Source organism: Ceratotherium simum, chromosome 28, assembly GCF_057802395.1.
Source record: "Ceratotherium simum simum isolate JZ-2026a chromosome 28, ASM5780239v1, whole genome shotgun sequence".
NCBI lineage: Eukaryota > Metazoa > Chordata > Mammalia > Perissodactyla > Rhinocerotidae > Ceratotherium > Ceratotherium simum.
Window position 1 is genome coordinate 20,635,868 of NC_141927.1, and position 12,883 is coordinate 20,648,750.

The 12,883-nt window shown below is 44.0% G+C and overlaps 1 protein-coding gene across 3 annotated transcripts in view; it reads left to right on the forward strand.

Moving 5' to 3' along the window:
• Positions 1 to 10,499: 10,499 nt before the first annotated feature.
• ASAH1 (N-acylsphingosine amidohydrolase 1) overlaps positions 10,500 to 12,883 on the forward strand; it is a 34,331-nt gene continuing 31,947 nt past the window's right edge. For all 3 annotated transcript variants that reach the window (XM_014786287.2, XM_087418438.1, XM_014786285.2), the window contains exon 1: positions 10,500 to 10,660. In XM_014786287.2, the coding sequence (XP_014641773.1) occupies positions 10,583 to 10,660 (78 nt within the window). In that variant the 5' untranslated portion in view covers positions 10,500 to 10,582. The remainder of the gene's footprint in view (positions 10,661 to 12,883) is intronic.

The window sequence follows — 12,883 nt, forward strand, 5'->3', positions numbered from 1 at the left end:
ATATAGTGATCAACAATACAGACGTGACTCTCGTCTTGATAGAATTTATAGATTTATTAAGGAAGGCAGAATTTAAACAAATAATAAATAATCAAATAATTATAAGTGTGCAAAGTACTGACAAGGAAAAGTACAGGATATCTGAGAATTGATTAATAGGGTGACCAAACTTGGTTTGGAAAGATGTAGGTCAGAGAAGTCTTCTCTAAGGAGGACACAAATTAAGCTGAACTCTAAGGATGAGTAAGAATTATATGTGTGAAGGCATGAATGGAAGAGAATATTCCAATCACAGGAACCCAGTGAGCAGGAACACTGTGGCAGAAGAGAGCATGGTGTTTCAGAAGAACTGCTTTGGCTGAACGGGAATGACGGAGGGAGAGTGATGAGCGTTAAAGCCAGAGAGGAAGTCAGTAGCAATCTGGCTTCTGAGCAGAGCCTTCTGAGCCATGTTAAGAATTCGGGACTGGACTGTAAGGGTAATGGGAAATCACTGAAAGGTATTAAGCAGAGAAGTGAGATTATTAAATCTGCATTTTAAAAAGACCATCTGGTTGCAGTTTAGAGAATGTTTTGGAGAAGGGCAAGAGAGAAAACTATGAGTCCAGGTAGGAAGAAATTGCAGTGGTGGAGGCAAGAAATCATGATAGACTGGACTAGGGTGTTGGCAGTGAGGGTAAAGAGAGGATGACAGATCTGAGAATTGTTTAAAACGTAATTCACTGTCTTACTGATTAAGTGCAGGAGATAAGGCAAGAGAGGTTTCCTAAGTTTCTGGCTTGAGCTTGAGAGTGGGTGGTGAAGCCACTTACTGAGATGGAGGAAGAACTGATGAGCTCAGGTTCTGACTTGTCGTGAGGTGTCTATGAAATACCATGTGGAGATATTAGTTACAGAATCTAGACACAGAAGCCATGGGAAGGAATGAGATCACATGGAGAGACAGCATAGAGTAAGACAAGTAGATAGGACAGACAGGATTTCCAACACTAGGGTAGTTTAGTACAGAAGGAGCTGGCAAAGGACTGAGGAAAGGAAATCAAGGAAGGAGTTGGAAAACTAGTGGAATATAGTATAATGGAAGCCATAAAAGGGGAGCTTTTTAAGGAAGAGGAAGTGGTCAGTTTTATCTAATATACTGAGAGATGTAGTAAAATGAAAATTGTCTTTTGCATTACAGAGCTCACTGGGTACCTCAGTGAGAGCATTTTTGGTAGAGTGGTTGCTTCAATATCCAGATTAGGAAGTGTTGGTGGGTGAGTGAGAGGTAAGGAGATAGATATAACAAAGTGGGTCCCACGCATTTTAATTTAAAGGAACTAATAAATGCAAAAGATTTTTCTATTACCTAGACAGGATTAGCAAGTTTTTGTTTTGCCAAGCAAAAATATTTGTAAAATTCTACCATATAGTATCATAATTTTATAAGAGAACATTAAATTTCCAAAAAAAAAAAAAAAGTAGGAAGGATATAATATAAAATAAAAGACAGTCCTCAGGGGAAGATAATTGGTAAGCTTAATCTGAAATACACATCTCTAACTTGCTAAATGGGTAGACATGGACAACATTAACTTATTTTTTTTTTATTTTACCACAGATGATGATCTGATGATCTGATACTAGTCCGTGGACGAGTGTTTGGGAACTTCCAGTGTAGAATTCTTTTGAGGACTTGAGCTACAGAGGAAAGTGAGATTAGCAACAGGATCCAAGGGAGAATTCTTTTTCTTAACACAGAAGAGACTTGAGTATGCTTAAATACTAATGTCAAGAAGCCAACAGAGAAGAAGAGGTTGAAGATGCAAGAGAGAGAAGGCATAATTTATGGCATGGTATTCCTGAAAAAAAAGGAGAGGCCAGAACCCAGAAGACAAGGGGAGACAGGACTAGAATAGGAGGGACAACCTCACCATTGTAGCCAGAGAGAAGTATAAAGGATGGGGATAGGTGTAGACCTGTATATAGATTTGGTGGCAGAGAACTCAGGTATTTCTGAAATTTACAGTTTCCCCATGAAGAAGATGACGAGGTAATGTAAGAGTAATGGAAGAAATACGAGATGACCAAAGTTTTGAGAAGAGGGTTTGAAAGAGTTGTTCAGAGAGAGAGAAAATGCATGACAATCACAGATTTGCTACATAGTATTGAGGGCCCAGTAGATTTATTGTTGTGAATTGATAATAATACCTAATCTGCTGAGCAGAACTCAGCAGCCCAGGTGCAGGTATGTAGAAGAGATAGATAGTTGTATTCATCCAGGGTTGGGGTTTTACAGCAGGGGCAATGAAAGGACAAAAAGCAAGAAGATTTAACATATTGGCAAGTGAGTGGTTGAAATGATGGACCATGGAATCTAAGCTGGATGGGGGGATAGCAGGAAAACAGGGAGGCTGATGGAAAGGAAGAAAGTAGCTAGGCTGATGAAAGCAGCAAGACCTATCAAGGAACAGGTGTAATTGAGTGAACAATCTAGAAAGCTAGGAGGTCTATCTAGACTCTAGACAAAACTGGGTATAAGATAGGCATCTTGGGGCTGGCCCGGTGGCGTAGCAGTTAAGTGCATGTGCTCTGCTTCAGCAGCCCGGGGTTTGCAGTTTTGGATCCTGGGTGCACACCGACGCACCGCTTGTCAAGCCATGCTGTGGTGGCGTCCCATATAAAGTACAGGAAGATGGGCACAGATGTTAGCCCAGGGCCAATCTTCCTCAGCAAAAAAAAAAAAAGAGGAGGATTGGCATGGGATGTTAGCTCAGGGCTAATCTTTCTCACAAAAAAAAAAAAGATAGGTGTCTTCCATTGCAGCCCTTCCTTTTTATAGAATACTTTACATCAGAATTGTATGACTTACATAAGGTTTTGTGATCTGGCCTGAGAATTTAGTATAGTGATGAGTGTATACCCCTTGGAATCAGAAAACCTAAGCATAGTTACTTAATCTAAGTCTCATATTTCTCACCCAAAAGATAGGGATAATAATAGCACTTACTTCATATTTGTATGGAAAATGCATATTGATTTCCAAACACCCAACTTAAAAACTTCTTGAAAACAATTCATTTGTAATTTGGTGATTCCTTATATTATTTTAGACACTACTTGGTATATGATGTTAATGCAGTTCCTTTAGTTAATATATTCAACAAATACGTATTTGTTATTGAGCACTATTACATGCCAGACACTGCTCTAGGTGCTGAGAATAAGCAGTAAACAAAACAAAATCCCTGCCCTTATGGAGCTCACATTCTGCTCAGAAGGAGACAGATGCTTAACAAATAAAAAAGAAAATATGTATTACATCAGATGGTGATGATGTTTGGAATCAGGTCAAGTGGGGAAAGGAGGATAAGGAGTACCTGTGGAGTCCTATATTATATGTGATGCTGTAGGAAGGCCTCCCTAATTAGGGGCTATATGAACATTTGAGTGAGCCACATACATACCTGGGAAAGAACATTCCAGACAGAGGAAGAAGTATGAAGTTCCTCAGGTAGAGCATTCTCGGCATGTTTGAAGTCCATAAAGAAGGCCAATGTGGCTGGACAACATGAGAAAAGGCAAAGCTGGTGGGCTGTGTGATCAAAGAAGTAGCAGGAGCCTAGCCAGATGACAAGTGGCCCTGTAGGCCATGATGAGAACATTGGCTTTCATTCTGAGTGAGGTGGGAAGTCACTGGGGGGTTTTGAGGAGAGAAGTGACATGATCTGATTTATGTGGAGATTAGATGGGTGATGGGAAAAAGCGGGGATACCAATTATAGGCTATCACAATAATCCAGATGACAGAAACCTGGACCAAGGCAGAAGCAGAAATGGTAAGAAGTGGTTGTACTCTGCATATAATATATTTTGAAGACAGAGCCAACAGGGTTTGCTGGTGCACTGGGTGTGTGGTAAGAAAGAGAAAAGTCAAAGGTAACTGTAAGATCTTTGGCCTAAGTAAATTTGCTATTTACTGAGATGGAGAAGATTGAGAAGGGACTGTGTATTAGGATAGAGAAAATAAAGAGTTCATTTTTAGACATGATAAGTTTAAATGCCTTTTAGATATCCAAAGTAGATGATGTTGAGACGACAGATATAAAAGTCTGAGTTCAGGGGACATGTTTGAGCTAGTGACATAAATTTGAGAGTCATCAGTATAGAGAAGGAATTAAAGTCATGAGATTGGGTGAGATCACAAAAGGGCTAAGATAAGTAAAGAAGAAAAAGACATCTGAAGACTGAGCCCCCAGACACCCCTACATATAGAGGTCAGTTGAGGAGGAGAAACCAACAGAGGATATTCAAGAAGAGGCCAGTGAGGGAGAGAAGAATCGAAAGAGAGTAGTATTCCACGAGCAAAATGAAGGAAGTGTTTCAATGTCTGAGATACGACCATGGAATTGGGTATTTGAGGTAAAGTAGAGGCCAGGAACATTGCAAGAGAAGAGGTCAAGAAACCAAGAATCAGGATATTGGAAGGATTGTCTTTGTGGATATTGCAGTCACCAAGAATGTTGGAATCATATTAGAAAGAGTGACAGTTGGGCCGGCCCCGTGGCTTAGTGGTTAAGTGCGTGCGCTCTGCTGCTGGCGGCCCGGGTTCGGATCCCGGCTGCGCACCGACACACCGCTTCTCTGGTCATGCTGAGGCCGCGTCCCACATACAGCAACTAGAAGAATGTGCAGCTATGACATACAACTATCTACTGGGCTTTGGGGGGAAAAAATAAATAAATAAAATCTTTAAAAAAAAAAAAAAAAAAAAGAAAGAGTGACAGTGAGCCAAATGTGAAAAATCTTCAAGGGGTGAGGGGAAGCAGGAGCCAACAGAGGTCTACAGATATCTACAGTGTGATGGCACCAGCTTCAAGTCAAGTCAAATAATTGTGAATGTTTTGGGTGTTGGTAACATTAGGTTGGCCATATGAAATGCTGATATTCAACTACGTTTTTAACCTACAAAAATGTCAATTTCATATAGTTCAACCTAATATAACTGCACATTTACAAAATACGTTTGAATTGTGGCTGGCTTCATAAGTTGATATATATTTATGTTAGTGCTATTTTCTTTTTCAGTTGTAAACTCCTAGTGATCAGGAATTTGTATTTTACCGCATGGGTGCCTTTCACAGCACCCAGTGATCTGCTTGGTACTTTTAGTTCGTCATTTGGTACTTTATATACATATATTACTATAATTGCCATTGCTGACTTCTGTTGTCATTTCAGGGTAATAATCGTTCTCCTCACCTTTTTGAGTTTGGAAACAACTGAGAAATATACACAGGCATCAGATAGGGATCAATATCAGTTTTATTGCCAATTAAACGGCAATAGAGAAAACAGCTTGGACCTGAGGCCAAGATGGGACCCCGACTCCTTCTCCTCTGGAAAGAATTCATGCCTTCGGTCACTTGGCAAATGCACACTGCTTCCCAGGTGCACAGCAGGTTTCCAACATGATGGGGAGTAAAGTGAGGGCAGGGTGAGGCTGGGCTGGGGGGCAGCAGAAGCAAGTACTTACCTTCTCTCCACATCTCCCAGAGCCAGCCTTTCCAGAGGCCTTCTTCAGGTCTTCAGAGCCATCATGTCCACACAGTGTTTGAAAGATTTGGTGGAGGGCGGCCCCGTGGCTTAGCGGTTGGGTGTGCGTGCTCCGCTGCTGGTGGCCCGGATTCGGCTCCCGGGCGCGCCCCGAGGCACCGCTTCTCCGGCCATGCTGAGGCCACGTCCCACATCCGGCAGCTGGAGGGAGGTGCAGCTATGACATACAATTATCTACTGGGGCTTTGGGGGGAAAATAAATAAATAAATAAAATTATTAAAAAAAAAAGATTTGGTGGAGAGGTGCGGATTCTGGAAGATGTGGTCAAAGGCAGCAACTACTTCCCCTTCCACTCTTGTCCAGGGCTTGCTGCAGTGAGCTCACCACTGTGGGCAGGCAGGTCTGAATGAGAGAGCCAGAGAGGCCAGGCCACACAGGAGCAGTGGCCCTTCCAGCTATTCACCAATTAGGTAAGTCGCTCCTCCCCTAGGGAGACATGAATTGAGGGGATTGGAGAGAAAGGTGGAAGTTTTCTCCCCAAAACTTCTGATGGTAGGTCCAGCTTTTGTGAGGCCTGAAGCTTATACAATTTGGATGGTCCTCCTTAAGGAAAAGAATACAAAATTACAAGTGTAAAATTAGGTAGAAGGCTTGGAAGAGGCCTGAGCAAGTGAGGGTCCTGAAACTTAAGCATTACAGCTTTACAATAAAACCTCCTCTGCTCTTGAGAAGGGAGAAATACCTATTTTTATGCGTCCATCAGTTAGGACACTATCAGATACAATAATTCAACTTGCAAGCAAACCAACTTGAATTAGCTTCAATAAGAAAGAAGAGTAGTGGCTCACGTTAATGAAGAGTCCAGTCGTCGGACAGGCTCCGTGGTTGGTTGAGCTAGCAGCTTAATAAGGTCATAATGACCCAGTTTCCTTCCATCTCTCCTCTGTGCTGTCCACAGTATCTATTCATCCTTAGGCAATTCCCTTCAAGGTTACAGCATGAATGCCAGCAGCAGTGGGAACTACTAGCTTACTCTTTACTATTAGAAGAGAAAGGACAGTTGCCTCAATCATAGAGCAAGAAAGCCTTGAGCTTCAAACCATGGCCTGTTGGACTCAAGAGTCTGAGTGACTAAGGCGGAAGCCAAGCACTGTGGCATGAGGGACAGGGTAACCTTAAATGTCAGCTCATCCAGGGCCCCCCTCCAGAGATAAGGCTAAGGCTTAGGATACGGCTCATCCAGATCATGTGGCTGCTGTATAACAGAGGAGTGGAGTTGAGGTTGATTAATCATCTACAATATTAAACCAGAGCTTGTTAGAGTATAAAATAACGAGCTGAATGTATTCAAAGTTTTCAAGATATTCATTCAATTTACATTTTCCCCTCCATCTTTATTTTTCTCTATCACAGACTGAAAGCCCCAGGTGGGCAGAGATCACGTGTTCACTAGTTACCCAGCACCTAGAGTAAATGCTCTCAAAATTGACTGAGAGAATACATGAATTTACTACGAATTTATGAGAAACACCTGGTTGGAGCATTAAATAGGTAACTACAATGGTTGACGTAAAATGGAACTATGCAGAAATATGAAGTCAGAACAACAAAAAGATTTAGAGATCATTGGATTTGAGCTGAATTGACAAATAATTTTCAGGTCAGAATCATATGTATGAAAGAAAGTGAAAATACGACAAGAGGATTTTTTTTAAGTAGCTCTTCAAATGCTAACATGTCTGAGGTGTCAGCGATTCAATAAGACATCAAAAATGTTTCACCAAGAAACAGAAAGATAAGGGCAAAGTGAAGGATAATTAAGATAACTATTTTATTTTGGCATTATATGGGGGGGACAATTAGATTAAATGACAGCACTAAATTTGTAGTTGTGTAATGGAATACCTTGAGCCAAAGGTAATGATTTAACATATTTTTCTATGTAAAAGTAAAATATAAACCAAGTAATCTTTTTTAGTGTGATAAAACTACTGGAGAAAAAGAATCATGTAAAAATTTCACATGATTTTCCATTTGTTACATCTTTTATTTTCTACATTCCTTCCTGAAAAGATGGACAAAAATCTAAATTTTGAAACTCAGATTACATTTTCAATATACTTAAGCTTTTTTTTTTTAATTAAACAACTCATTGGTAAATAATTCCAGTAAAATGTTTATTTTTCAAACTGATACATTATCTCCATGTTTCTTGATCTTCTAACACAAATTTTTGAATATTCAGGTTTATTAAATCGTCATACTTGTTCATACCTGTAATGTGGTGTTATGCATGGAAGATTACATTTAGGGTAGGGTGGTTAGGCTGCAATGATTTTAAACCAAGCGCTCCATCTCAGGAACCTAGGAATGTTAGGTAAGTGATTAGAAAAGGTCCATAGCTTGCCAGGAACTTCAGCTATTCTGACAAACAATTTGATTACTGATGCTGACTCTTGCACTAAACAGGTTATCCAGGTCTTAAACTTGATGCTTGCTGTGAAGATACTATTTGCACCACCCTTCCCAGCAATTCATTTGTACATTTAAATACCATTTTCTATGTGTAAGGAAAAAACATGCATAAAATGGTATAATTCTAGGGAAGTAGATTTAAATTTTTAATTTGTCTGAAAAGAGAATCAATAGTATAGAATAGACCTTTGAAAGGTAAATGCAAAATTTTCTGAAAATTGTGCCTAAGAATATACCAGCTGACACAAGTTTTCTGCTTAAAGAATCTGATTTGACCAGACCACCTAACCACCAATTAATATCCTCTCAGAGGGAAAAAATGTGTTTGGTGACATGTTTCAAGTGCCCTCCAGGGGCTGGCCCGGTGGTGCAAGCGGTTAGGTGCGCGCGCTCCACTGTGGTGGCCCGGGGTTTGCCGGTTGGGATCCCGGGCACACACCGATGCAGCGCTTGGCAAGCCATGCTGTGGCAGCATCCCATAGAAAGTGGAGGAAGATGGGCAAGGATGTTAGCCCAGGGCCAGTCTTCCTCAGCAAAAAAAAAAAAAAAAAAAGAGGAGGATTGGTAGATGTTAGCACAGGGCTGATCTTCCTCACCAAAAAAAAAAAAAGTGCCCTCCATAGTATTTAAGGTGAATGATCTTCAAACCAAATAGCTATTTATATACTAAAAGATGGGAATCCTCTACCTCTGACAGACTTATTTTAAGGGCCAAGATAATTCAGCATATTTACAGATTACACATTTGCCCAGAGTGAAGTCCCGGTGTCTACAATGGCTTTTAATGCTCTATATGATCTGCCCTCCCCCCACCTCTCAGAATTCATCTACTTTTACCCCCCTCTTCCTCTGCTCCACCCACAGGACTTCTTTGCTGGAGCCAGACATGCCAGGCACATTCTCTCTTTTAAGTCACTTTCTCAATACTGCCTATCCTGCTGTCTTATTTAACCCTGTGACTCTCCCTACTCTTGATCCCCCCACTCTGCTTTTTCTCTATAACATTTATCACCTTCTAACAGCCTATATAAATTTTCTTATGTATGATGTTTATTGTCCATTTCTCATCTAGAATGTAAACCTCATGAGGGCAGAAATTTTTGTCATTCTTGTTCCCTGCCTATCCCCACTATCTGGAGAAATGCTTGGCACATTGAAGGTTGACAGTAAATATTTTTTGAATTAATGAACATTTCTATGATCTGCTTGCTTACTGATGAGTCAGCACTCACTTTAATCATGTGATATGTTTCAAAAGTCAAACTTCCTCCTCAAAGAAAGGAAAACGGTCACCTACCAAAACAAAACTCTAGAAAACACCCCAAAACATCAAATTCTCATTTCCCAATCTCCAACAAAAAGAATGTTTGATTTTCCTAAGGAGTACAAATGGGTAAAATTGCAATTTCACACATGCACAAGAAAAAAGAAACATGTGAAAATTTCAGCGACAGTATTCTCAGTTTTACTGCAGCATTTAAAAAATGCTAGTTGGGATGTCAAAGAGGCTCAACCAGAAAGTGGAACCCAGAGAGTAGGATTTCCTGTTGGACTTTTAAGTAACTCATCCTTTCAGGGCGATTGCGTCCATTGAAGGTACGAATGCCAATCAAATACATCTTGTAAATCTATTTTTCAGGTGCAGGCTAAACAGACACTGAATATCCACCCTCCCTTCAGGCTTAGCTCAGCTCTGCCAACCTAAAGCCTTTCACGAGCTAGGTGACACACAGCTGCTGAATGGCCGAATGTATCAGTGAAGGAAGGTTCGCGGTTCTACCTGGTCGTTCCACCGGGGTCTCTGTGCAAGTGACTGAAACCTAAGTTCTGGGACTTATCAGCTCTGCTGTGAAAGCCTAAGTGGGTAATTCACAGCCAGGAGCATCCGTGGGGATTAGACTGGGCCCCCTCCCGGGCCCTGACACCTGGGCCTGTCCAGTGTCCCCACGGTCAGGAGGAAGAGCCTCACCCTCTTTGGCCCTGCTCTCCGCAGGGGGCAAAGATAGGTCGGGGTCGCGAGTTACGCCGCGTTTTGAGACTCTCGTGAGTTGGGTCTGTTTCTTGGGCACTTGGCACCGAGTGACCAGAGTGCAGACCTCGCCCTGGACAGTTTAGGGACGCTGCACAGGTGGCACCAGGCCCTGAGGGGAGCGGGACCCGCCGGCTCGGTACCGCCCTGGCGTGGAGGAGACCCCGGCCCTGGGCGGCCACGTCCCGGGGGAAGGGCTCCTCAGCCCCACCCGCCGGGGCGGGGCTCTGGCTCGGCCCAACCACTGCCGCGGAGAGGGGGGCCCGAGCCGCACCACAGTCCTAACGCGAGCGCCGACTCCCAGCATGCGGGTCCCTCCGTCTGGGAAGACTCCTTCTTCCTGCTGTCCTCTCCACGACACCGAAAACCTCCGGCTTCTTCTTCCGGCCCCGTCTTCCTCCGCGCTCCCCCCCCCGCCCGCCTCGCGTGGTACGTTCCTGGGTCCCGGTCACGCAGCGGCGGGGGCGCGGCCTGCTCGGAGCCTGGTGGAGCCTCGCGCGGTCTCCACGGGCGTCCCTCCCAGCGGCGGTGGTGGCTGCCACGATGCTGGGTCGGAGTCGCCTACCCTTCGTCCTCCTGGCCGTGGCCGTCACCTGCGCTGTGGCGCAGGACGTGCCGCCGGTGGGTGAGCTCGAGCCGCGGGCGGGGAGAGGGGCGTGCAGGTGCCGGCGAGGCGCAGGTGCGGGCGTGGCAGGGCGGGCGGGGCGCGAGGAGGAACACCTGGTCCCGGGCAGCGTCTTGACCCGGCTCTGTGGTTTCCTGCGCAGCGGAGTGGGGCAGAGCCGGCTGGTGAACCCCAGCCCGGGCTGCTCCGGTGCAAGCTGGAACAAGAAAACCTTTCAGGGGAATCTTCTTTCTGCAGAATGGTGGTTGTGATTTGCACACCCCCCAAATTTGAGTGATTGCACCTGTTCTATCAGTTCCAGGCTCGCGCATCCTGAACTGCTAAGAGAAAAAGTTCTAGTGGACTTGTGTCTGTAACTCAGTTAAGCGACAGACTGCTTGATAACTTTGTCATTCTCTGCCGGGTGACGAGGTGCTGAAACAGAAGTTGTAGCTAAGGATCCAGAGGGCCCTGGGAAAGGCCGAGGCGTTCCCCGTCGGAGTAGCGGGAGCACCCCGGGCAGTCCCCGATGTGGCTGCTGTGGCCGCTTTTCCCCGGTCACGTGAACGCTTGTCTTGTGGCCCTTCCGCGCAAGGAAGTCACAAGGTCATAGATTTGATAACTGCAAGAGACAGTAAGGAACCATCCCGATTCTTATTTTACAGAGGAGGAAGTGTACTCGGAGCGAGCAAGTGTCTAGCCGGAGGTCACACTGTTGTTTAGCATGTCTGACCGCAAGGCTTTGAAGCCCAGTCTGGTGCTCTTTCGTAATTCTCTTCTCTAAAAGCAATAAGACTGCATTTTTCTTTGCCAACAGATGACATCAATAGGAGTTTGCGTGCATCTGACCTGAGGCTGGATGAGGATGATCTTGAATAGCTTAGGTAGGAGTTAGACAGTGGAAGCAAGATGTGCCTTCTTTTTTATTGTTTGATTTGTCTAAGGAGAAATGCTTTAAGAATAAAATCATGGTGTGATACTATTCAGGCATTAAAAATCGATATAATGTTAAGCAAATAAAACACAAATAATACAAAATAGTGTGTACAGTGATACCACTAACAGAAAAATACACAGTATATACATGTGGACAGGAATTAGAAGGGGATAGGGCCGCCCCGTGGCTTAGCGGTTAAGTGCGCGCTCTGCTACTGGCAGCCTGGGTTCGGATCCCGGGCGCGCACCAAGGCACCGCTTCTCCGGCCATGCTGAGGCCGCGTCCCACATACAGCAACTAGAAGGATGTGCAGCTATGACATACAACTATCTACTGGGGCTTTGGGGGGAAAAAAAAAAGGAGGATTGGCAATAGATGTTAGCTCAGAGCCGGTCTTCCTCAGCAAAAAGAGGAGGATTAGCGTGGATGTTAGCTCAGGGCTGATCTTCCTCACAAAAAAAAAAAAAAAAAAAAAAGAAGAGAGAGATTGGGAGTCGTAGCCGTGTTATTTGAAGCCAGTGGAGCAGGTGAACATTGAGCAGATAGAAGATATAGAACAAAAAGGAGAGGAGAGGCGTAGGCACAGGCTAAGGGACCTGCACGTGTATGAGTCAGGTAGTGAAGACCTGGCGAAGTTAAAGCAGCAGCCAGAAGGAGTGTTCTGGAGAGGGAGTGTTAAGGAAGGTCAGAGGCGAGAGTGGGACAGGTTACCTGTGTTGGATGCCATTGAGATGTCAAGTGTCCCTCGTGCTTGGCAACTGGAGGTCATTGGTCACCTTGGCCAGAGCAGTGTGGGGAGAGAAAACAGATCGCAGTAGGCCGAGGAGTGATCAGAAGGAAAGGAATCAGAGTGGGAGAGATGACTGTTCCCAGTAATAAATCTGAGCAGATTCCTAAAATGTGTGGAAATGAAACATTATGGCTCGGTAATTGATTGCTGAATCGAACTTATTTTTATGCATCAACGTCTCATATGAGTGATAACATTGTTGACATTAGCTACTGAATCAGCTTTTAGAAATTATTTTCACAAAGTTTCCAAAAAGTGCATAAACTCCATCTGGCCTGGCCAGTTTTATTGTCCTGCGTCTGCTTTTCCCCGGTACTCCCAAGGAAGGAACACACAGGTATAATCTGTTCACTTAGTCAACAAATATCGCATGCCTACTGTGTGCCAGGCTCTGTTCCACATGCTGGGAACTGGTTGGTGAACAAGATGGAGAGGTCCCTGCCCTCATGGAGGGTTTATTCAAATTCCTTTTACCTAAATATCCCTAGTTTAATAGGGTGCCATCCCACCGAA